Raw genomic sequence first — 25557 nt, 5'->3', positions numbered from 1 at the left:
AGTGACAGTAGACACCTCCCCTCGTGTTGGACTGGTAGATAATGACAGTAGACATCTCCCCTCGTGTTGGGCTGGTAGATAATGTCAGTACACAGTGAAGTGACAGTAGACACCTCCCCTCGTGTTGGACTGGTAGATAATGTCAGTACACAGTGAAGTGACAGTAGACACCTCCCCTCGTGTTGGACTGGTAGATAATGTCAGTACACAGTGAAGTGACAGTAGACACCTCCCCTCGTGTTGGACTGGTAGATAATGTCAGTACACAGTGAAGTGACAGTAGACATCTCCCCTCGTGTTGGGCTGGTAGATAATGTCAGTACACAGTGAAGTGACAGTAGACACCTCCCCTCGTGTTGGGCTGGTAGATAATGTCAGTACACAGTGAAGTGACAGTAGACACCTCCCGTCGTGTTGGACTGGCTGAAAGGGCTAAAAGGAACAGGTGTGTGTTATTGTCCCTGACTATGTGCATGTCAAAGACCAATTCAGATAACACATGACTGTTATACAACATTCAATAAACACACACCAGTGTGTGGGCTAAAGGTACAGTTAGTCGGGAGCTTCTCTATGCACACACGCACACGCACACACACACACACGCGCAAGCGCACGCGCACACACGCACGCACACACACACACACACACACACACACACACACACACACACACACACACACACACACACACACACACACACACACACACACACACACACACACACACGCACACGCACACGCACACGCACACACACACACACGGCTTATATGCTCAGCGATCATAATATGCTCTCCATCTATGTCTCTTTTTCCTATAACTTATTTGTTTTATTGTTGATGCTATGAAGCACATGTTTACCATTAGTATCCACCTGTAGGGCTATCCAGAGGTTTTTTTCTCTTGGGTTATTTATGCCATATAATCAACTACCACTGTGTTCTAACGTTGAACCATGAAGTGTCACTCATTGACAATATCCCAATAAAAAAGTGGGTGTCATACTTGGACATCACTTCTTGGGTTTTCGTCACACGCTGACTCAGTAGAAGTGGATGACATGAAGTGATGTCACCTGTTAATGAAGGATTGACCTCAAAACAACATATAGGCACTGGAGTAATATGAGTTAAAAGGTTTTAAGACAAAAAGCACCTTAGGATAGGTTAACTTCCTTGATGTTAATGTCTTACTATAGGATGTGTCATGTATTGTCATATATTGTCATGTCTTGTCCCTGTGCTTTCTCTTCTATTCGTTTCCCCCTGCTGGTCTTATTAGGTTTTTTTCCCTCTCTATCGTTCCGTTCCTGCTCCCAGCTGTTCCTCATTCTCCTAACGACCTCGTTTACTCTTTCACACCTGTCCCCTATTTTGCCCTCTGATTAAGTCTCTATTTCTCTCTCTGTTTCTGCTTCTGTCCTTGTCGGATCCTTGTTTGCTGTGCTGTGTTCTTGTTCCGTTCCGTTCCGTCCTGTCGTGTTTTGCCTTCATCAGATGCTGCGTGTGAGCAGATGTCTCTGTCAGCTACGGCCTGCGCCTACCCGAAGGGACCTGCAGTCTGTGGCCGCTTATCCTGTTATTCCCCTCTACAAACTAGAGGATTTCTGTTATCCCCGTTTGGACATTTCCTGTTAAGGATTCAGGATTTGTTATTTTCTGTTTGGACTTGAATAAACTCAGTTTCTGTTAAGTCGCTTTTGGGTCCTCACTCACCTGCATAACAGGATGAATATATGAAGTATCTAGGTTTGTTCAGTCAATCTACAGACAGATCGAGGTTGTGTCTCACAAAAGTAGGTTAAGAATCCGTTACTAGTCAGTCAGATAAGGTCCCTCCTCCCTATCAAAACGTCAGACACCAATTCATCCCAAAGACATTATACCATTTTACTCCTTTTTATCTCTGAATGGTTGGGAAAGGACTCCAAGCATTTCACAGATCAAATCTACACCTGTTGCAATCGGCCCATGTGACAAAAAAAATGTGATTGGATTTGAACAATCTTCTATATCTATGAATCATTCACTGCTCTTTCAGCTGTTATTGTGGTACTTCAATAGGTTCAGATTTGCCCCTTTACTTACTTTCTGAGAATCAGGAAGAGAGATCTGCTCTTTTTCTCTGGTTCTGATGTCAACCACAGAACTAGTGACTACACATTCAGGAGGTCGGAGATAGAAGCTGAGGTATGGAGCGCAATATATACTTATTTTTCCACCATAATTTGCAAATAAATTCATTAAAAATCCTACAATGTGATTTTCAGGATTTTTTTTCTCATTTTGTCTGTCATCGTTGAAGTGTACCCATGATGAAAATTACAGGCCTCTCTCATCTTTTTAAGTGGGAGAACTTGCACAATACAATGGTATGGCTGACTAAATGGTACATTTTTTATTGCCCCAATACAATGTACATATATGTATGTATTTTCTTTTATGAAATTATTGTTATTTCCCAATACAATGGTATTTTTGTTAGTTTTTTGGTCAAAAATGGTATGAAATTATTGTTATTTCCCAATACAAATGAAATTATTGTTATTTCCCAATACAATGGTATGAAATTATTGTTATTTCCCAATACAATGGTATGAAATTATTGTTATTTCCCAATACAATGGTATGAAATTATTGTTATTTCCCAATACAATGGTATGAAATTATTGTTATTTCCCAATACAATGGTATGAAATTATTGTTATTTCCCAATACAATGTATCATTTCCCAATACAATGGTATGAAATTATTGTTATTTCCCAATACAATGGTATGAAATTATTGTTATTTCCCAATACAATGGTATTTCCCAATACAATGGTATGAAATTATTGTTATTTCCCAATACAATGGTATGAAATTATTGTTATTTCCCAATACAATGGTATGAAATTATTGTTATTTCCCAATACAATGGTATGAAATTATTGTTATTTCCCAATACAATGGTATGAAATTATTGTTATTTCCCAATACAATGGTATGAAATTATTTTATTTCCCAATACAATGGTATGAAATTATTGGTTATTTTTATTTCCCAATACAATGGTATGAAATTATTGTTATTTCCCAATACAATGGTATTTATTGTTATTTCCCAATACAATGGTATGAAATTATTGTTATTTCCCAATACAATGGTATGAAATTATTGTTATTTCCCAATACAATGGTATGAAATTATTGTTTCCCAATACAATTGCAGTGTTATTGTTATTTCCCAATACAATGGTATGAAATTATTATTTCCCAATACAATGGTATGAAATTTGTTATTTCCCAATACAATGGTATGAAATTATTGTTATTTCCCAATACAATGGTATGAAATTATTGTTATTTCCCAATACAATGGTATGAAATTATTGTTATTTCCCAATACAATCCATCAGTGTACAAATTATTATAATTATGTTCCAGCCCCCTGACCATCCACTCCAACAAAAAATCAGGCCGCGGCTGAATCTAGTTGGCTACCCCCACAGTAGGTGCACCTCTCGTTTAGTTAGAAAATAGTTTAACCCCTGAGATGAGGCATCTTGTTTCCTCGGAGAAAAAAGTAGAGTTTTGATTGGTCTGTTTCAGTAGAGTTTTGATTGGTCTGTTTCAGTAGAGTTTTGATTGGTCTGTGTTTCAGTAGAGTTTTGATTGGTCTGTGTCTCAGTAGAGTTTTGATTGGTCTGTGTCTCAGTAGAGTTTTGATTGGTCTGTGTCTCAGTAGAGTTTTGATTGGTCTGTGTCTCAGTAGAGTTTTGATTGGTCTGTGTCTCAGAGTTTTGATTGGTCTGTGTCTCAGTAGAGTTTTGATTGGTCTGTGTCTCAGTAGAGTTTTGATTGGTCTGTGTCTCAGTAGAGTTTTGATTGGTCTGTCTCAGTAGAGTTGTTGTCTTGGGGTAGATAAGTAGTCCATTGCATTTCATCAGTAGCCCAAAAACACTTTTTTCAATATCCATGAATCCCCTTAAACCTGGGGTGTCAAACTCATTCCATGGAGGGCCTAGCGTCTGCTGCCTTTTCCTTTCAATTAACACCTAGACAACCAGGTGAGGGGAGTTCTTTGCTAATTGGTGACTTTAATTCATCAATCAAGTACAAACCGACAGACACTCAGCGTCCATGGAATGAGTTTGACACATGTGCCTTAAACTCACCAAATGCCCCTGTGAATCTCCTCTGCTATAAACACCGTACTGACTATTCCCACTGAGCGTGTGTCAGATCAGTGTCCAAGGCACTTCAGGAAAGGGGAGGAAGGATTCAGGTATTGGAACAGCTGCAGCTTACTCCATGGCCACTGGGGGTCCCCATCTACCTGAAAACTGACATTCCTAACATTTTTATTTTTACACACCAGATAGGTGTGGTTTTACTGGGTCAGCCATAGTAGTACAGCACCCTTCAGGGAAATTAGGGTTAAGTGCCTTCCTCAAGGGCAGAGCAACAGATTTCACTTTGTCAGCTCAGGTAATTGAACCAGCAACCTTTTAGTTACTGGCCCACCACTCTAACCACTAGGCTACCTGCCACCCTATCATATCATAACAGAGAACACAGTTCGAACACGTTCAATGTTGCCTGTCGCCTGATTAAATTAACATAAAAAACCTTGCTTTGCTTTCTGTTTATTGTTGCAGCACCATTTCAGCTAGTCAAATTACTGTACATATAAATAGCTTATATTTGGCGAATAAAGGTTATTCTCATTCTGAACATCATCAATATATTACACAAAACAATAACCATATAGATTATGTATACTGCACAAAAATATAAACGTAACATGTAAAATGTTGGTCCCATGTTTCATGAGATGAAATAAAAGATCTGAGAAATTGTACATACACAAAAAATGATCTCAGATTTTATGCACACATTAGTCCACATCCATGTTAGTGAGCATTTTTCCTTTGTCAAGATAATCCAACCACCTGACAGGTGTGGCATAACAAGAAGCTGATTAAACAGCATGATCATTACACAGGTGCACCTTGTGCTGGGGAAAATAAAAGGCCACTCTAAAACGTGCCGTTTTGTCACACAACGCAATGCCACAGATGTCTCACATTTTGAGGGAGTATGCTATTGGCATGCTGACTGCAGCAATGTCCACCAGAGCTGTTACCAGATAATTTAATGTTAATTTCTCTACCATAAAACTCCAACGTCGTTTTAGAGAATTTGGCAGTACATCCAACCGGCCTCACAACAACAGACCACGTGTAACCACGCCAACCCAGTACCTCCGCATCCAGCTTCTTCACCTAGTCTGAGACCAGCCACCCTTACAGCTGATGAAACCGAGGAGTATTTCTGTCTGTAATAAAGCCCTTTTGTGGGGGAAAACTCTTTCTGATTGGCTGGGCCTGGCTCTCCAGTGGGTGGCCCTGGCTCCCAAGTGGGTGGGCCTGTGCCCTCCCAGGCCCATCCATGGCTGTGCCCCTGTCCAGTTATATCAAATCCATAGATTAGGGCCTAATGAATTTATTTCAATTGACTGATTACCTTATATGAACTGTAAGTCAGTCAAATCTGAATTTTTTTTGCATTTTGCGTTTATATTTTTGTTCAGTAAAGGTTGGGCGTTTGTCTCACAAATAATAATAAAGGTTAACAAACCAGCAAATAGCGCTAGTAGCAGAGATCCAGATTCAGCACCATGGATAGCGGCCATCGGAACCACCCACGATCTGACATTTGAGAATCACAAGACTGGACAGCGGCTGATACCTCGTGGTGATCCTGTTGGAGTCATGTCCAACCTGGTCATCAGGAAGGATCAGCCAGTCATGAAAAATAAAATGTACTACTTCAATATGGAGATATCCTCAATGGCGCTGCCCATGCTGCCACAGACACTATAATGGCACTGATACAAAGATGAGTCCTGAATCTATCTCTATGATTATTCTTCATGTGATTCTCCCAGTGGCCATTGACTTTGCTCCAGCTTCAGCCAGCCACTGTCCACAGTCTTGAAGTTGGAATTCCCACCAAGTTGACAACATTAAAATGGCCCTCAATGGCGAAAATGGCCCTCTCATTCTCTATGAAATAATAGGCAACTGGGCCTGCACAGGAAGTAGCCAAAACCTAAACGAACTCTCTTGTTTTAGCTAGCCTGGGTGCCAGTCTATTTCTACTCTCTTGTGAACTCTAAATGCCATAACTCCTTATTGAATTGGCATGCCATGTGTTGGCTTATCAATGACAGCGTTTGAGTTGACATGAGCACAAACCAATCTGGGACCAGGGTATGTTTAGTGTGAAACATTTTCATTAAACATTTTAGATGGGTGCAGATGTAGGAGAGAATAAAGTACTTTTTTATACTATTGGGATGCACACATAGAACGTCTCTTCGTGTCCCAAGACCATCGAGGTTACCTTCAGTAGCCTAATTCGCTCTAAACAGGAATTTAAACCGCTCAGACTTCCCAGCACTTGGTTTGGGCGTTTTAGCACAACCCCGTGACTGTTTCTCTCCAAATTACTGGGTGAGTTCTGTTCATCCACCTCCCTCTTGCCCTATACGTTGACTTTCAACAAACGAGCGAGCGTGCTGGAGTGACGCGCACTGTTGAACCCAACCTGCTGATTTAAAAGAAACAGGGACAGCAAATACTGGGCACCTACGCCGCGGAGATACGACTAACTGTGGCGAGGATGGCGTCACGTAGCCTGGGGCTGCATGTAGCTCGCAAACAGGACGCTGCCAGAAGCGGAGCTGTGGAGAGGAGGAATCTACTGACTGTCTGCAGGTAAAATAATGCTCGGCTTGATTGTGTTAATTTACTAATTGGTGAGATGATAAATTACCGCATTCTCTGGTGATTGTGTGTGGATGCTGTTGAAGACCGTAGGGTGATTGGTGGCATAGGTTATATTTCTAAATAGCGCACATAACCGTTTACATTACAGTATTGATGGTGTTATATCGACATGAACTGTAGCCTATAACGCCGCACTAGTTCCGAGGGTTCTCCAATGGTCACACACACACACCAGTCGCCGCCACCTATGAGGCTTAATCATTCATGGAATCACAGTTACCTTCATTAATTAGGTGCCCAACTCAATACCGGTATTGTCTATAGATTTCACATGAACGAAGGTAATTCAGCACACAGCTATGAATTGGCACGGAACTGTGATTCTCTTAATTTATTAATCTGAAGTATCATGCTCTTTGAACAGTATACATAAATAGTTTGGTGGGTGTTTATATTTGTCCTATTTCACACATGTACAAGTGTGTATTATACGAAAGTATGTGTGCGTTGTTAGATGTCGTTATCTGTGGATAACATCATGCTGTTGCACGCCCTATCAAGTATATCTCCATCAGACTCAGCCGTATCCCCCCTGTGGTTCTAGTGAAGAGAGATTGGATAGATGAGATATGCTACATACTCTCACTCAATCAGTAGCCACATGAGCCCCTTTTTGCTGCTCCCACACATGACTACTGGTGCACCACCATTAAAGATCACTGCTATCAGAAAGCAGGGAGTGGGCATTGTATTCGCATGTCCCCAGGGCTGCGTTTTATTTTCATGGCGAGGTGGTGTATCTCATCTCCAAGACATGGTTAGTGACAGGTGAGGAAACCACAACCGAAGATTTGGCAGGCTTTGTTTTCCCTTTCTGGAGTGGCTTTTCACAACCTCTGTGTCAGTTTACTCCAGGAATGTCACTTTTCTAACACATTTAATGTGCAGTTCTTGTGATATTATTTAGTTGGTTTGGTGAACTATGCTCACGCGGTGAGTAACCTTGCCTGATTCCCGAAGACTCATGTTAGCTCACTAAGCTAATGCCTAGGCTTTCTCAGTGAGCTATAAATCGAGCGTTTGGGACTATAAGGTTCTACTTGCATTTTGTCCAGATTGAGTTATTGACAGCCTTGTTCTGTTCAATGTTCTCTACCTATACAGTAGTCTAAATACCCCAATTCATGTTAAGTGCAACATAATAAAATTACAGACACCTTTCAAATTAATGAGGGGTTGGAACTTTAAAGCCAATTTTCTCAGAATCATCATTTTGCAGATAGAACCTTATAGTCACAAGCTCTCAAACTCTTAGTTGATGTATGCAGAGCACTTGGGTTCAATATACTTTAGTTTATAGTGAGCAACTGCTCTAGTCTTAACCATTGCTTTGGGTCATCAGGACCGACTGCCTGAACCAATGATCTGAATAATGAAAATATACATCCTGTGGAATGAGTTCAGATCCAATCAAACACTGCTGCAGAACATGAATAGATACAGTTGATTGGTTTCATTGATTTAATATGCAGATAAGGCTGTGAAGTTCCTCTGTGTCCTCATCACTAAGGAATGATCATGGTCCACAGACACCAATACAGTCGTGCATCACCACTTGGTGTGGCAACTGCTTGACGTCCAACCGGAAGGCGCTAGGTTAGTGCATAAGGCCCAGTTCATCCCTGGGGCTCCCTGCCCTCTAGACCCTCTATACCAGGCAGTGTCTGAGGAAGACCTTAAAAATGGTCAGACTCCAGCCACCCAAGTCATAGACTGTTCTCTCTGCTAACGCATGGCAAGTGGTACCAACAGAACCCTGAACAGCTGCTAACTCCAAGCCATAAGACCGCTAAATAGTTGGTCTGGGTAGCTATTGGTTAACTATCTGCATTGACCCTTTTTGCACTAACTATGCTGCTGCTACTGTTATCTATCCTGTTGCCTAGTCACTTTACTCCTACCTATATCTACATATGGAACTCCATTACCTTGGACCCCTGGCCTTGGTTTCAGCACTGCTACCCCCGTGTATATCTCAAAGTTATCCTTTACTCATTGTGGATTTATTCCACGTGTTTTTTGTTTTCCCTCTCTCTGCATTAAGGGCCCGTCAGTAAGCATTTCACTGTTAGTTTACACCTGTTGTTTACAAAGCATGTGACAATTATTTTTGAATGTCATCTACCATGCTCTGGGAACTGTCATTTCTAATCACTGATGGGGGGAGATGTATAAGGACAACCGTAACCGTTTTAGGTCTGAACTTGATGAGGATTCAGTGGTACACAGGGTAGATGGGCACTCTTAACTTCTCCTGGGACCTCTGAGCACCTGTCTACATGTCATCAGATCTATGTGTGCCTAAATGCCTTCTTAGAAGTGGAGGAGTAGGCCACTAAAAGCATCTGGTGATGCTTGCGGTGTTTATTCTCTTTCTCTCTCGAACTCCTCTCAATTCAAGGGGCTTTATTGGCATGGGAAACATATATGTTTACATTGCCAAAGCAAGTGTAGATGATAAACAATAAAACATTTATAGTAAATATTACACTCACAGAAGTTCCAAAAGAATAAAGACATTTCAAATGACATTGTCTATATATAGTGTCGTAACGATGTACAAAAGGGAAAATAAATATGGGCTGTATTTACAATGGTGTTTGTTCTTCACTGGTTGCCTTTTTCTTTTGGCAACAGGTCACACATCTTGCTGCTGTGATGGCACACTGTGGAATTTCACTATGTAGGTATGGGAGTTAATCAAAATTTGGTTTTTTGAATTCTTGGTGTATCTGTGTAATCTGAGGGAAATGTGTCTCTATGCTCATACATTTGGCAGGAGGTTAGGAAGAGCAGCTCAGTTTCCACCTCATTTTGTGGGCAGTGTGTGCATAGCATGTCTTCTCTTGAGAGCCAGGTCTGCCTTCGGTGGACTTTCTCAATAGCAAGGCTATGCTCACTGAGTCTACATAGTCAAAGCTTTGCTTAAGTTGGGTCGGTCACAGTGGTCAGGTATTCTGCCACTCTGTACTCTCTGTTTAGGGCCAAATAGCATTCTAGTTTCGTCTGTTTTTTTGGGTTAATTACTTGACACATTGGAAATAATTATCTTTTTGTTTTTTCGTGATTTCTCGTTGGTTCGAATTGTGTTTCTGTCCTGGGGCTCTGTGGGGTCTGTTTGTGAACAGAGCCCCAGGACCAGCATGCTTAGGGGACTCTTCTCCAGGTTCATCTCTCTGTAGGTGATGGCTTTGTTATGGAAGGTTTGGGAATCGCTTCCTTTTAGGTGGTCTCTTTTTTTTTTTTTTTTTTTTCTTCTGGATTTTGATAATTAGTGGGTATCGGCCTAGTTCTGCTGTGCATGCATTATGTTTTTTAAAAATGCTGTACACTGAGGAAATATTTGCAGAGACTCAATTTGGTGTTTATCCCATTTTGTGAATTCTTGGTTGGTGAGCAGACCAAGACCTCACAACCATAAAGGGCAATGGGTTCAATAACCGATTCCAAGTATTTTTAGCCAGATCCTAATTGGTATGTCGAATTTTGTTCCTTTTGATGGCATAGAAGGCCCTTCTTGCCTTGTCGCTCAGCTCGTTCACAGATTTGTGGAAGTTACCTGTGGCGCTGATGTTTAGGCCAAGGTATGTATCATTTTGTGTGCTCTAGGGAAATGGGTGTCTAGATGGAATTGGTATTTGTGGTCCTGGCGACTGGACCTTTTTTGGAACACTGTTATTTTAGTCTTACTGGGACTTACTGTCAGGGCCCAGGTCTGACAGAATCTGTGCAGCAGATCTAGGTGCTGCTATAGGCCCTCCTTGGTTGGGAACAGATCTAGGTGATGCTGTAGGTCCTCCTTGGTTGGGAACAGATCTAGGTGATGCTGTAGGTCCTCCTTGGTTGGGAACAGATCTAGGTGATGCTGTAGGTCCTCCTTGGTTGGGAACAGATCTAGGTGATGCTATAGGCCCTCCTTGGTTGGGAACAGATCTAGGTGATGCTGTAGGTCCTCCTTGGTTGGGAACAGATCTAGGTGATGCTGTAGGTCCTCCTTGGTTGGGAACAGATCTAGGTGATGCTGTAGGTCCTCCTTGGTTGGGAACAGATCTAGGTGATGCTGTAGGTCCTCCTTGGTTGGGAACAGATCTAGGTGATGCTATAGGCCCTCCTTGGTTGGGAACAGATCTAGGTGCTGCTGTAGGCCCTCCTTGGTTGGGAACAGATCTAGGTGCTGCTGTAGGCCCTCCTTGGTTGGGAACAGATCTAGGTGCTGCTGTAGGCCCTCCTTGGTTGGTGACCAGAAGCATCAGATCATCAGAAAACGGTAGACATTTGACTTCATATTCTAGTAGGGTGAGGCTGGGTGCTGCAGACTGTTCTAGTGCCCAATATGTATATGTATGTATGAGGTTTTTCAACGCCGATACCGATCAAAAAAGCCATTGCCGATATTTGTTTGTAATAATGACAATTACTACAACTACTGAATGAACACTTATTTTAACTTAATATACAGTGGGGGGGAGAAAGTGTTTAGTCAGCCACTAATTGTGCAAGTTCTCCCACTTAAAGACGAGAGGCCTGTAATTTTCATCATAGGTACACTTCAACTATGACAGACAAAATGAGAAAAAAAATCCAGAAAATCACATTGTAGGATTTTTAATGAATTTATTTGCAAATTAAAAATGTCTTAATTTATTGTGGGAAACTTGTGGAAGGCTACATAAAACGTTTGACCCAAGTTATATAATTTAAAGGCAATGCTACCAAATACTAAACGAGTGTATTTAAACTTCTCACCCAACTGGGAATGTGATGAAAGAAATACAAGCTGAAATAAATCATTCTCTCTATTATTCTGACATTTCACATTCTTAAAATAAAGGGAATTTTTACTCTGATTAAATGTCAGGAATTGTGACAACGAGTTTAAATGTATTTTGCTAGGTGTATGTATACTTCTGACTTCAACTATATATATCTGTGAGACTCTGTTAAGGTCAGTAATAAAGTAGTCTAGGGATAAGCTATAGGTGTACCTACCGTAGGAGTCCCCTTGAAGCCTACCATTGACTATGTACATACCATACCCAGTGTGCAACAGAGCTGCAGGAATTGTGACCTGTTTTTGTTGTGCCTAGGGGGGTATATGGGGGCGGAACTTAAATAAAATATATAACTAGGCAAGTCAGTTAAGAACAAATTCTTATTTACAATGATGGCCAAACTCTGATGACGCTGGACCTAGTTGTGTGCTGCCCTATGGGGCTCCCAATCACGGATTCAAACCAGGTACTGCAGTTACATGCAGTGTCTTAGACCTCTGTGCCACTCGGGAATGCTGTCACCTCCAGGTAGGTGTTTGTCCCCCTGTGTGCTGAGGTGTCCGGTTCTGGCATTTAGGTCGCCACAGACTAGTACATGTCCCTTTCCCTGGAAATGATAGATTTCCCCCTGCGGGATGTCGAAGCTGTCTTCATTAAAGTATGGGTATTCTAGTGGGGGAATTTGGTATGTCTCCCTCTCTCTGTATGTAACGGAAAACACTGAAACCTTAATGCCTGTCCTGTTTAGAGGAAGCTTTGTCTGCCCAGTCACCCCACTGCCACTTAACCTGCTACTGTGTGTCTGCAGTACAAGAACCACAGCACAGAGATGACTGTTGTATCTCTGTCTGACCAACATGGAAATGAGGCCATTTAAGACTACTGCGATGCATCCCTGTATTCCAGAATCAAGTCATTTCCTGTGTTTGCTTCATTCCATTAAATCTCCTTGGTGCTTAATAACCTAGACACTAGTTAGAGTATCTCTGGTCAGGAGCCCTATCGTTGTTGTCATGCCCCACAATCTGACCTCTGTGCAATCTACCTATATGCTTATGACAGTGATTAAAAAAAAAAAAATGTTTTTTGTATATTGTTACCGCTCCACTGATACAGTGTGCAGTAGAGATTGTTTCCTAAAGCCTATAATTAATCTGTTCAGTCAGATGATCTCCTCTCCCTAGAGTCACATTTAACAGCATGTCAGAAAAGCGCTGATCTGGTTGGAACCCAGTGCAGACTCCGTTAACTGTGTGTGTGTAGGTTTTCAGTGAAGACGTTGCTTGACCGCTCCTGTTTAGACACAATAGACGACTCCTCTCCGGAGTTCACCAACTTCGTCTCCATCCTGGAACAGATCCTCAGTCACAGACTCAAAGGTAGAGTAACACACCACCACATGCTTAAAGCCCTTCTCATCTGGACCACTGCAGGGTTGCTGGGTTTTGGAGTCAATATGCCACCTATAAATGTAGCTCTCTCTCTTGCTCCCTCTTCCCAGGTCAGACTATGTGGTTTGGTTATGAGACTCATCGTAGTTTCTGGGATTATGTGAAAGCAGCCTGCAGTAAAGTCTCTCCTAGCTGCATCCACAGCATTGAGAGCATGGAGAATGTCCGCTCCTCCAGAGCTAAGGTGTGTGTGTGTGACTGCACGAGAGAGAGGTTGTTGGTTACGCTGGAAAGCCTTGAGCCATGGACCTTAATGATAACATCAATATTCCCACGGATCTAAAACACACAACTCTCTCAGCCTTTTCTGATGAAATTACACACAGAACAAAAGACAGCTTTGTTCAGAAGCTTTAAACAATGAATACTGTAGTGTTGTCCAAGAGAACGCCACAGCTCCGGCACACACACACACACTCACCCATGCATGCACACTTGCGTGCAGTTGCACAAACTCAATCAGCTGACTGTGGCTAAGTAGGAAGGGCAGCATGTATTTGTATTATAATGATGTCTGTTTTAAAGAGCTACTATGCCGGTCTGATGTATAATGGAAACTTAAGAACTGTGTGTGTCCACAGGGTCGGGCGTGGATCAGGCTGGTGCTGATGGAGAAGAGGCTGTCTGAGTACATCTCCGCCGCCCTGAGGGACTTCAAAACCACCAGGTCTTTCTCTCTGGGACACACACACAATGGCAATACAACACACCAGACTGAGTTGAGTTTTAGGTGTTCTGAGGATGGATCTAGTGTGTTTTCTATGTTGTGTAGGAGATGGTATGAGGATGGGGCCATCATGCTAGGTGAGGAGGCGGGGCTGCTAGCAGATACACTCATCGGTCTCAACACCATTGACTTCAGGTACTCGTATATTATTTATAGTGTTGCTGAGTCAGAGCTCAGGTTATACAGTAAAGGTCTCAATGAGTGTTTTCCTCTGGTGGTTAGCTTCTGTCTGAAAGGGGAGGGGCTGAATGGAAGCTGCCCAGCGGTGATTGACTATACGCCTTATCTGAAGTCGTTTCAGAGGTATGTGGGAGTCAGTATTTTAGTCCTTTACCTGCTATTATGCACCCTTCCCCCTGTATGTGCCCTATAAGTTGAACTCCTACCCCCTCTGAAGTACCCTCTGAAGTGTGCCCTTTCCCCCTGTGTAGAGAGAACAGCATCGGCAGTGATGAGGAGGAGTTGAGGACCCTGGGGAGCAGCGGCAGCGAGAACACCACCCCTGAAAAGATGGCCGCCAGCACTGCGGAGGCCATCTTAACCGAGCAGAGCAGCTGGGTCTGCAGGTGTAAACGACTCGAGCAGAAATACCGCATGGCACTGGAACAGAAGGTAACGTCTCAGTGTGTGTGTGTGTGCTGCAGAACACTGTATTGCACTATATAATGCAGGTGTATTTGTGCATGAGACACTGAGACTGAGGTGTCTGTGGAATAATTGGAAAGTTAGAAATCAAAATGTCAGGCTAACTGTCAGTGCTCTGTGGAAATGTGCTCTCTTGAGGAAATGGAAATGCACACAGCTTGATATCATTCATTCCATCCTCACCAGAGTACAAATCGATTTTGCCTCCTTTACCAAAACAAAAATCTTCCCTTGTTTATCTGTTTTGCTACGGCAAAAAATGTAATAATGCAACAACTCACGTGTGTGTGTGCGCGCGCCAGTGTTATCTGGAAGAGATGGTTCGTCTGAGAGAGGCCCAGCTGTCTCAAGTGATTCCTCAGAACAAAGCTCTTCAGCAGAGACTAACAGACACACACCTCTCACACACACTGGAGAAGGAACAACTAGAATACATCGTACTGGAGCTCCAGGACCAACTGTGAGTTTGTATCTGTGAGTGGGTGGAATGACCAGCTGTGAGTGTGACATTTTAACCACAGCGAGAGGGCCAGGGAATGCAGGAGTAGTGCACACAGCTATGTCTTACTAAACTTGTGAGGACTTCTTGGGGACCAACAACCTTAACTCCTAAACCTAACCACTAATTCTAACCTTAAGACTAAAATAGTTATTTTCACAAGTGAGGACCTGCAAAATGTCCTCACTTTTCTGAGGACCTATACTTACAGGTATAGGAAAGTGTGTGTGTGTGACAAGGTTATCTGAAGTTCAGTTAGTTTTCTGATCCACTTGTCCTTTTAATTTAGTTTATTTTATGAAGAAAAAAAAAATATATATATATATATATATATATTTTGTTTTAGTGTTAGGGACAGAATGCCACTATGGGCCAGTAATACATAAGGTGATGGGTCAGGTCATGGGTTAACCTCTACGTGATCGGTGTGTATAATGCCATGTTAATACCATTTTATTGTTTGAGGAGAGAGCCCAATTATGAACTTGTAAATGTGTTAATAAACTAAATAGGCACATTTGGGCAGTCTTGAACAGATATGCTATGGTTCATTGGAACTGTCTAAAACTTTGCATGCGCACTGCTGCCATCTAGTGGCCAAAATCTAAATTGCGCCTGGGCTGGAATCATACATTATAGTCTTTCTCTTGCCTTTCAGAGATGGTTAAAAAAAATCCCTTTTATTTTTTCTTTGTATTTGTATTATCTTTTACCAGATGTGTTATTCTCCTACATTTTCACATTTCCACAAACTTCAGTGTATCCTTTCAAATGGTTTCAAGAATATGCATATCTTTGCTACAGGCAGATTTGGGTATGGGGGGGATCTGATCCTTATGAGGTTTTTAAGTTAGGTTTAAAAGTAGACTCGTAAGATGATGTAGATGCACCGTGTACACAGTAGTAGTGTGTACATTTCCACAACTGAGCATTGGAGCATGAGGCTTAACTTCTCTGTTGGTCCCGTAGCTACCATGTTGCATCGTGCAAATCTCAATGGCTGTGTTAGAGCGGATCACTTTTGTCAAGCCTTTCAAAGTTTGTTGCATTGTGGGAGAAAAATGGTCTGAAATGTGATCAAAGGTCATTGACTGCAAATTTCTGCTCTTCACCAACTTAATTCTGTAGCCATCGCCTGTATTGTGGGAAGCTCTATTGCCAACCAATCATCAGGGTTGTTTTGTTTGACCCACGCGAAAGTGACCAGACATGACTGAAACAGGAACCATATAAATAGATGTGCTCTATGAGCCTCTCTCACTAATTGATAGTGTACATTGTACAAGGATTTCAGTTTGAGTGTGATTTGGGGAATAGATGTTTATTTAGACATTATAAAGAAAACATTTTATAAACGATGGCAACACTGCCATGTTGATCTAAGCCTTGCTGTTGGAAAACCACAACTTTCGGCTGTCGCAGATGCATTTCCCCTGACTTCACTCCTTGACTTTTGCCTGCAGTCGGTTGCTTTCGGCCTTACCACTCAAACGCCCCCAATATCTGTGGTGCTGCTCATGGCGCCGTCATCTTGCTGAATCTACCTTTTTAAATATTAATGTGGCATGCCAGATTCAGAAGCTTGAAAACCCCATTCTATTTTATTTGAGTTCATTTTGGAGTCAAAGATAATAGTTTGAGCATAGTTTTAGTTTTTCAAAACAGATTTGTTCATTTTATTTCAGTTTATAGTTTTTTCATAATTAGTTTGTTTACTGTAATAACCTTGGCCTGGGTGAATCATCATTAATGGTGTGATCAATTTCATCTCTTCCTTTCCACCTTCTGATCAATATTTTAATTTGGGTTGTGAGGATTTCCTTAGCTTTCCAAATGCTGGTGTTGAAACTGCAGTCATCTCTCAAACCAATAATCAGTCAGGGGTATGGATTTACAGACACAACATAGGGAGGTGGTGAGGAGAGATTACAGAGAGACTGGAGTACGTAGCATATTTTGGGACAGAATGTTTCAGGAACACAATAGGAGTAGCTAGTGTCTTGACAGTATAGGTTTGTGTGCGTGTATATTTCATCCTGCTCAAGGATGGTGCTGAAGAACCATGACTTGAGGTCCAGACAAGAACTGACTGCACATGTGACCAATCAGTGGCCAATGCTGTTGCCTTGGATACCATGCTGTACATGAATAGGGTGGGGCAGTGGGAGGAGTATGTAAACGGGGATAAATTCCTATTCCACAACTTCCTCACTTATATGCCATAGTATGGTTTTATACGGTCCACCCAAATGTGGTGACACTGTGTATATATATTTATTGTACCTGTGAGAAGTTGTGAAAAAATATGCATTTTAACATTCCAAATGGTTATTCCAATGTAGCCATCACACTACTTAGATGCATCCAGAGAGTCCACTCTAATGTCTCTGTGTTCTACAGGAAGAATTTCAAGAGTCTAGAGCAGCTGTCCCAGACCTCTCTGGAGCCCTCACACACACTCAACCTGGACACTAGACCAGCCAGCTCACACTGGCACCACCATGGTGTGTGTGTGTGCATTTCTGTGCTCTCCCCCACTACCAATAAATAATAGTCATGTTCTACATGTGTTAACCCCCTCTTCTGCTGCCTAGGGAAGGAGGACACCCCCTCTCTGATAGGTCTGTGTGGGTCTCTGCAGTCAGTAGCCAGCAATAAGTCCCTGGCCAGCCTGAAGTCCAGTGAGTGTCTAGCCAGCCCCACCACAGAGATGACCAGTCCTGACCTCACCCCGTCCTAGAACCAGAGACCAAGAGATCCAGCACATGGTTTGGAGAAAGAGCCAGATTTGGATCCTGGAATTGGAACTCAGCCTTTCTGAATAACATTCCACCCCCTCCTAAACCCAGAGATCTTACTTCGTCCCCAGGCTCAATTGATGGATTTACCAGGGATGCAACACAGGTCGTAGAATCATACAACTGTGCATAGAGATGTATTTATTGGGATTTCTATGACTAAATCACATGGAATCTGGATCCAGGAACTCCGAGTTTTAAAGAAATATTGAAGGAACTCATAGCTCAAAACATGGGAGCCGCAGTCAATCATTTGGAATTTACAACCCGGACTGACCCTGGAACCAGCTCTTCAGTAGTCAGTCCTTCAATGTAAGCGCAGAGCCGTTGGAAAAACCAGGACTGTATTGATCAGGACCGACCTCATGTTTATTTATTAGTTTGTTGTATATCTGCACTGATGGGAAAACAACTACATAGTTGAAAGCCAGTTCTGGGTAGGTATACTGTAGGTATAATGTAGGTATACTGTTGTCACCAATATTATGTGTTCAGATCACTGCAGACCAAGGAGAACGCCACTTGACACTATTGGGATGCAGACCTTTTGTGTCACTTAAAGGACTCATGATGTAAACATGCTCAGCATCCCAGAGATTGACAACTTGAGGAATTGCTTTCTTTAGGATTTATTTAGGGAGGGGAAAGGAGTGAAGGTTATGGTTTGTTTCTCAAGTGTTAAAGCCTATAGAGTAGTGGTTCTGTCCATGCCTCTTCAACTTGCAGGTGTTGTCCTGTTACCCTGGCAACTTAAGTGAGCTCTACTCTAGATGGCCGATTGTGGGTCTGTCTCAGTGGCCAAAAAATACACCTCAAAAAACGGACATATTTAGGTATTGTATTCCTGCCAGAGGACTGGACTATCCTCATTATTTATAAGTCTTTAATGTAATCATGCTTCCATGTTGGAAGGGCCTTGAAATATCTAGAGGAGAACAGTGTTGCTTTTGTTTCTACGGTCAATCCTCTGGTACCTAACTTGTAGCCATAATCATATTATTGATGGCATTGAATATATCTCATAAACTATCAAAATAAAGTCTCACACTCCATATATAAACGTTTCGGCTTCACTGTGCCTTCACATTTTTATTTTTAAATTGACTAGCTCATCCACAACGCGTTTTGGATTTAACCACACAGTATTATGTTTGCGTCAAAGGGTTTTTATGTTCTCAGGAAATGTTTCCTGTCCAACAGGGTTAGTTTGTTTAGGTTGAACATAATATTCTGTATTGGGGTTTTATGTTATGTCTCTGACTGCTTTGAGATGTATTTTGATCAGAGGCATGTGGGGAAAGCGTTCAGGGTGTGTTCTCTCACTCACGCACAGACACAGTTAATTGTATTGCGATATTGCTCATTGATTTATTACTTTTTATTTATTTTCTCCTAATTTGAATAAACTACTGTAATAAACAATATATTTATTATTGTATTCTGTACCAATGTGTATGTTTAATACAGTATGTTCATTCTCCATGTATACACATAGATCTCCATGTTTTACCCCTACCATGCCCCTAGTGTTAGAGCGGGATGTAACGGTTAACCCAGCAGGCCCCGGTCCAAAATAAAGTCCCTGACAGTAACATTAAACTAGTGTTTAATGACCTGTTCTGTCACCACAGGGCTCAAATTTAGCACAGTAAATCATAACTTACTCCAGCAGCTACTGAGGAGTAGGAGGAAGCTCCAGTAACACAGATATTTAAGTCCCTGCTCACTAAACAAGACTAGTTCTCAGCTGTTTGCATCAGACTAATATTTTATTTTTAGAAAATGGCTTAGTCCCCCCCCCACTCTCTCCTTAAGGAGCTGTACTGTCTCACATCAGTTTACATAGCAATGCCCATTTTACTGGCTTCACACACAGACATCCCAGATCTATGTATCTGTTCTGTAAGATAGACACAGGACTCAGACTAACTCCAACTAAGAAAGCTGCTGACTAAACCAGGGTGAGTTTTCACATTGAAAGTAACCTCCAAATGCCATTAGGGAGTGAGAAAATGGCCTCCCAGGCATCTGTCCCAGAGAAGGATCTCTCCTGTCCTGTGTGCTCTGAAACCCTCAAGGAACCTGTTCTCCTGTCCTATGGCCATAGCTGCTGTATAGCCTGTCTGGAGTCGTACTGGAAACAGAATCATGGTATATGCTATAAGCATTCGATGGATCTTGCTCAGAAGAACCTGTTTATGCCGGGGGAGAGTTTCAGTTAAAAAAACATGTCTACACAGCAAGCTACTCGCACTGTTCTGTCTGGAGTATGAAGAGCCTATCTGTTCGGTGTGTGAGGGTTCAAGTAAACATAACACACATGAATGTATCCCAGTAGATGAGGCTGCTCTGGATTGCAAAGTACGATACAAAATATCAACTAACATACACAGTACATTCACTATAACAGGATCATTCTCTCCTAGCAAATGTCTAGTGCAGAAGAGGTCCTTATCACATTCAGCTCCCCTGTCGTACTTGTACAGCCTTGTTGTTCTCTTTTGAAAAGCAACATTTTTCTAAGGCCTTGTTCTGTTTAGATTGATCAGAATGTGATGTTCTCATAAATCCATCCAATTTTGCATGCAATCATTAAAATCGCAGGGTAAATGAACAAATCCCAAAGAAGTTAAGCTCTGCTGTTTCTTCAAAGCTTTGTTTAAGTAATGTTACAATGCAATATTCATATTGTATCAGAATTATTTTTTTTGTTGCATTTGGACTGAGCCAAAAGGGGTCCCCTAAATGGACATACATATTACCCAGAAATTATGTAATTGGACAAAAAACAGCTTCCCACGACTGAGCAAAAGCCTTAAAATAAGGATTGTGTGGAAGTTGATTGTTATATGTGTATATGAACCATAGAGGCAACACTCAAGCCAACATATTTTTATTATTTTACCCCTTTTTCTCCCCAATTTCGTGGTATCCAATTGTTTAGTAGCTCGGGAGAGACGAAGGTTGAAAGTCATGCGTCCTCCGATACAACCCAACCAAACTGCACTGCTTCTTGACACAGCGCTCATCCAATGTGTCTGCGGAAACACCGTGCATCTGGCAACATTGGTTAGCGCGCACTGCGCCTGGCCCGCCACAGGGGTCGCTGGTGCACAGCTGGTGCTGCAGTACAGCGCCCTTAGCCACTGCGCCACCCGGGAGGCCCCCCAAGCCAACATTTTAAGTAAACAATAAGTAACGAATGTTCCATACAGCCTCCTAAACAGTATAATGTTTTGAAAAACCTTTCAGATTTATATGAAATATAGTGTAATGCCTGATGACAAACTGTCTCTAGAGCCAGGCCCAGAAGACAGAAAATCAGATTCAGGAGGACTTTGAGAAACTTCACCAGTTTCCACGATATGAAGAGGCAGCCAGGATGGCTGTCCTGAGGGAGGAAGAAGAAGATGATTGACGATATGAACAGAGAGATAGCAGCCATTTTAGACACGAGAGCCATAAAGAAGGACCTGGTATCTGATGACATCTCATTCCTGCAGGTAAGGACCAATATTACATTTACATTACATTTAAGTCATTTATTAGACGCTCTTATCCAGAGCGACTTACAAATTGGTGCATTCACCTTATGACATCCAGTGGAACAGCCACTTTACAATAGTGCATCTAAATCTTTTAAGGGGGAGAAGGATTACTTATCCTATCCTAGGTATTCCTTAAAGAGGTGGGGTTTCAGGTGTCTCCGGAAGGTGGTGATTGACTCCGCTGACGTGTTAGGCGTGTTAGACGTGTTAGGTCCTAACTAGATTATATATATATGAGATTATATATATATGATACTAATGTAATATATTCTAACTATTTATAATGTTATATATTATATATATATGATACTAATGTAATATATTCTAACTATTTATAATGTTATATATTATATATATATGATACTAATGTAATATATTCTAACTATTTATAATGTTATATATATTATATATATATTGATACTAATGTAATATATTCTAACTATTTATAATGTTATAGATTATATATATATGATACTAATGTAATATATTCTAACTATTTATAATGTTATATATTATATATATATGATACTAATGTAATATATTCTAACTATTTATAATGTTATATATATTATATATATATGATACTAATGTAATATATTCTAACTATTTATAATGTTATAGATTATAATATCTCTGCTGTCTAGAGGTTATTTGGGATAGATTTATTGATTAACTGATGATTGATTTCAGTGATTACATGTATTATTGATTGATTTGCTCTTTTGTTCACCTGCAGAACTACAAGGACACGTTAAAAAGGTAAGGCTACGGCCTATTTGTCCGCAACACTTCAGGTGAAGGGTGAAGAATCTGGACCCTAAGTGATCGGCCTCTTCTCTCTCTTCCCTGTGGTTCTGAACCCAACCCCACCGTATCACTAACTCTTGGATATTCTTCTAGAGCCCAGTGCACAAGCCCAGATCCAGAGCTTGTTTCTGGAGCGCTCATCAATGTGGCAAAGCAGCTGGGCAACCTGCAGGTCAGAGTTTTGGAGAAGCAGCTGGGCAACCTGCAGGTCAGAGTTTTGGAGAAGCAGCTGGGCAACCTGCAGGTCAGAGTTTTGGAGAAGCACCTGGGCAACCTGCAGGTCAGAGTTTTGGAGAAGCACCTGGGCAACCTGCAGGTCAGAGTTTTGGAGAAGCAGCTGGGCAACCTGCAGGTCAGAGTTTTGGAGAAGCACCTGGGCAACCTGCAGGTCAGAGTTTTGGAGAAGCAGCTGGGCAACCTGCAGGTCAGAGTTTTGGAGAAGCAGCTGGGCAACCTGCAGGTCAGAGTTTTGGAGAAGCACCTGGGCAACCTGCAGGTCAGAGTTTTGGAGAAGCAGCTGGGCAACCTGCAGGTCAGAGTTTTGGAGAAGCACCTGGGCAACCTGCAGGTCAGAGTTTTGGAGAAGCAGCTGGGCAACCTGCAGGTCAGCAGGTCAGAGTTTTGGAGAAGCAGCTGGGCAACCTGCAGGTCAGAGTTTTGGAGAAGCACCTGGGCAACCTGCAGGTCAGAGTTTTGGAGAAGCAGCTGGGCAACCTGCAGGTCAGAGTTTTGGAGAAGCAGCTGGGCAACCTGCAGGTCAGAGTTTTGGAGAAGCAGCTGGGCAACCTGCAGGTCAGAGTTTTGGAGAAGCAGCTGGGCAACCTGCAGGTCAGAGTTTTGGAGAAGCACCTGGGCAACCTGCAGGTCAGAGTTTTGGAGAAGCAGCTGGGCAACCTGCAGGTCAGAGTTTTGGAGAAGCAGCTGGGCAACCTGCAGGTCAGAGTTTTGGAGAAGCAGCTGGGCAACCTGCAGGTCAGAGTTTTGGAGAAGCAGCTGGGCAACCTGCAGGTCAGAGTTTTGGAGAAGCACCTGGGCAACCTGCAGGTCAGAGTTTTGGAGAAGCAGCTGGGCAACCTGCAGGTCAGAGTTTTGGAGAAGCAGCTGGGCAACCTGCAGGTCAGAGTTTTGGAGAAGATGCTGAAGTCTGTTCAATACAGCGAGTCTGATTTTATTCTTACCAATGTTCATATCTTCACAAATATTTTTAAATTGCATTCAGACAATTTCAGATTAAAAAAACATCACTGATCATCTGGCAATAATGTCCCAGTAAATTAAAACAAACAGTGGATCTCTGTTTTTCTCTGTTCAGCGCCTGTGATTCTGGACCCCAACACTGCCCATCCATGTCTCATCCTGTCTGACGATCTGACCAGTATGAGATTCAGTGATGGGATACAGCTGCTTCCTGACAACCCAGAGAGGTTTGATAACTATCGAATGGTCCTGGGCTCTGAGGGCTTTGACTCTGGGACACACAGTTGGGATACAGACGTCAGGGACAATGCAGTATGGTTTGTAGGTGTAGTCTATAAGTCTGTCCAGAGGAAGGGAGTGGTACAGACTGGACTCTGGCGTGTAGGCTATTATAATGATAAATACTGGGCACGGTGTCCAAAAGGGCCACAGACTGTCCTGACACTGGAAAATAAACCCCATTGGATCAGAGTGCAGCTGGACTGGAACAGAGATACACTGTCCTTTTACGACCTTGATAATAACACACACATACACACGTTCACACACACTTTTACAGAGAGATTGTTTCCATACATCAACATTGTCAGTAATCTCTACGCTGCTAGGATCTTACCAGGGAAAGCCTCTGTAACAGTGGAACAGCACATTATACCTCCCCATGCTAGCCCTTCTTCCTTTTAACTTGATCAGTTGTTGTGGTACGCTGACGCCACGGAAGCCACCACTACCTCTGTGATTTAGATTTGTTCAACAGGATTCAATTATGAATTGTATTATCATATGACAAACTACTGGAATGAACCAAATCACACATTTTTCCTGACCTAATAAAAACAATTGATTCAACAATTCAAATGTCAAAATGTGACTTTTATTCTATGTATTTCTGTACAAAGTTGGAAAACGTGTCACTACAGGTGATCATTGTAGAATATATTAAACAATAGAAATATATATCATTGCTACATGTTTTGAGAACATGTACAGGTTGTCACAGTTCACAGTCCATGTCTGGCTGACTGGGGATTGAATATGGGATTCTGGAAGAGGTGTAAGTTAAGAGTTGAATTTCAGGTTTAAACTGTCAGTCTGGCACTGAACAGAACATGTATCCTGAAGGACCTTGGGCCTTCTCTTCCAATAGGGTTGAGAATGAGGTGATAGAGTTCGGGTCATGAATTGAGAGAGAAAGCGGCAGGGAATGAGAGGGGGTTCTGCGGGACAGAGACTACTAACCAGAAGTTATCCCACCTCATCCACAGCTTTGACCCTCATCTCTACTGTCCCTGACTCCACTCTGAGGGTGTCGGGGTATTCAAAAAACACATTTCCCCATTTCAGACATGGGTATGATACACACGTGTACATGTGTGAAACAGGACAAATATAAGCATCCATCAAATGATTATTATTACTGTCAGACCCCGGATAGCACAGTGCACACAACCCCCATACCTCAATAACTAACGTAATGGGATAAAACACTTGTCCAATATGACCCACTCAGTTTCTGGTTACAGACAAGTCTCTGATACCACCTACAGGCCTGTGTAATTAAATGCACTTCATAACATGATATTTCATCATGAGTGCACAGGAAAAAGATTATGCAAATCATTTTTAAGTAGTTGTGAAAATGATATTTCAAATACAATCTGTGCACTTTGACTATTTTCTCTTGTCACAATTAGTATGGTGAGTAAGTGCAGTATATCTTGATTGAGAAATAGAAGAAAATATGAATAATATTGATTACCTACAAATATTTGTCTTCAATATTGTTTTCATGTCTGCCAATATTTCCTGCTTTGGAACAGAATCAAGTCCTGACGTTCTTGGGTCCTAAACGCCAACATTAGCTACTTCCAGCTAGTCACATGACAGATCACACTTGAACACTTTATAACAGGGTGTTGGAGTGTCTAAGCAGCTGGGAGGACACAGGCATGCAAAGTTACACCTGAACATCTCTAAGAACCCAGGGAAAGGTAGAGGTAGCCGATGGCTGATTGTGTTCTTGGTATTGTCTATGGTGGTGGTTTGTGTGTGTGAGAGGCCCTAGTCAGGTCAGGTGGTGCTGGTCAGCAGCCTCTCCTGGTTGTGCTTGCGGAAGAAGGCTTTCCCAAACTCATAACAGCTGATCATAATGGCACAGGCTGGGGCCACCTTGATCACCCTGGGAAGGAAACCTAGAAGAGAAAAGTAGGAGAGAGAGTGAAAGGGGTGGAGGAGAGGGAGTGACGGAGAGAGAGGGGTGGAGGAGAGGGAGTGGAGG

General features: G+C 42.1%; 3 protein-coding genes across 54 annotated transcripts in view; 2 read left to right on the top strand and 1 right to left on the bottom strand.

The window, feature by feature from the left end:
• Positions 1-6447: 6447 nt before the first annotated feature.
• On the top strand, positions 6448-19165 carry LOC118374510 (RUN domain-containing protein 3B). 3 transcript variants are annotated; one of them, XM_052495544.1, is made up of 10 exons: positions 6448-6763; positions 12871-12986; positions 13109-13242; positions 13640-13725; positions 13831-13920; positions 14008-14088; positions 14217-14397; positions 14733-14890; positions 17330-17433; positions 17529-19165. In XM_052495544.1, exons 1-10 carry the CDS (start codon positions 6669-6671, stop codon positions 17585-17587), a joined length of 1104 nt encoding a protein of 367 aa, XP_052351504.1. In that variant the 5' UTR covers positions 6448-6668; the 3' UTR covers positions 17588-19165. The 3 variants fall into 3 exon arrangements, with proteins under 3 accessions (XP_052351504.1, XP_035616840.2, XP_035616839.2); XM_035760946.2 differs by having other exon boundaries at positions 6455-6763; positions 17524-19165; XM_035760947.2 differs by lacking the exon at positions 17330-17433 and having other exon boundaries at positions 6450-6763; positions 17524-19165.
• A 1876-nt stretch (positions 19166-21041) lies between these two features.
• LOC127915361 (uncharacterized) lies at positions 21042-24131 on the top strand. 50 transcript variants are annotated; one of them, XM_052495537.1, is made up of 6 exons: positions 21042-21230; positions 22012-22034; positions 22176-22686; positions 22731-22946; positions 23091-23162; positions 23395-24131. In XM_052495537.1, the coding sequence occupies exons 1-6, from the start codon at positions 21138-21140 to the stop codon at positions 23401-23403; spliced, it is 924 nt and encodes a 307-aa protein (XP_052351497.1). In that variant the 5' UTR covers positions 21042-21137; the 3' UTR covers positions 23404-24131. The 50 variants fall into 50 exon arrangements, with proteins under 50 accessions (XP_052351497.1, XP_052351486.1, XP_052351484.1 ...); XM_052495526.1 differs by lacking the exon at positions 23395-24131 and having other exon boundaries at positions 22176-22290; positions 22363-22398; positions 22543-22686; positions 22731-23378; XM_052495524.1 differs by lacking the exon at positions 23395-24131 and having other exon boundaries at positions 22176-22362; positions 22507-22542; positions 22579-22686; positions 22731-23378.
• The window catches only part of LOC118374507 (probable mitochondrial glutathione transporter SLC25A40), a 28141-nt gene continuing 26715 nt past the window's right edge, over positions 24132-25557 (bottom strand). The window contains exon 11 of the mRNA XM_052495543.1: positions 24132-25471. Within this exon, the coding sequence (XP_052351503.1) occupies positions 25350-25471 (122 nt within the window). The 3' untranslated portion in view covers positions 24132-25349. The remainder of the gene's footprint in view (positions 25472-25557) is intronic.

This window comes from Oncorhynchus keta, chromosome 34 (genome assembly GCF_023373465.1).
Source record: "Oncorhynchus keta strain PuntledgeMale-10-30-2019 chromosome 34, Oket_V2, whole genome shotgun sequence".
Classification (NCBI taxonomy): Eukaryota; Metazoa; Chordata; class Actinopteri; order Salmoniformes; family Salmonidae; genus Oncorhynchus; species Oncorhynchus keta.
The sequence above is the reverse complement of the archived record's forward strand: the minus strand, read 5'-3'. Positions and strand labels throughout refer to the sequence as shown.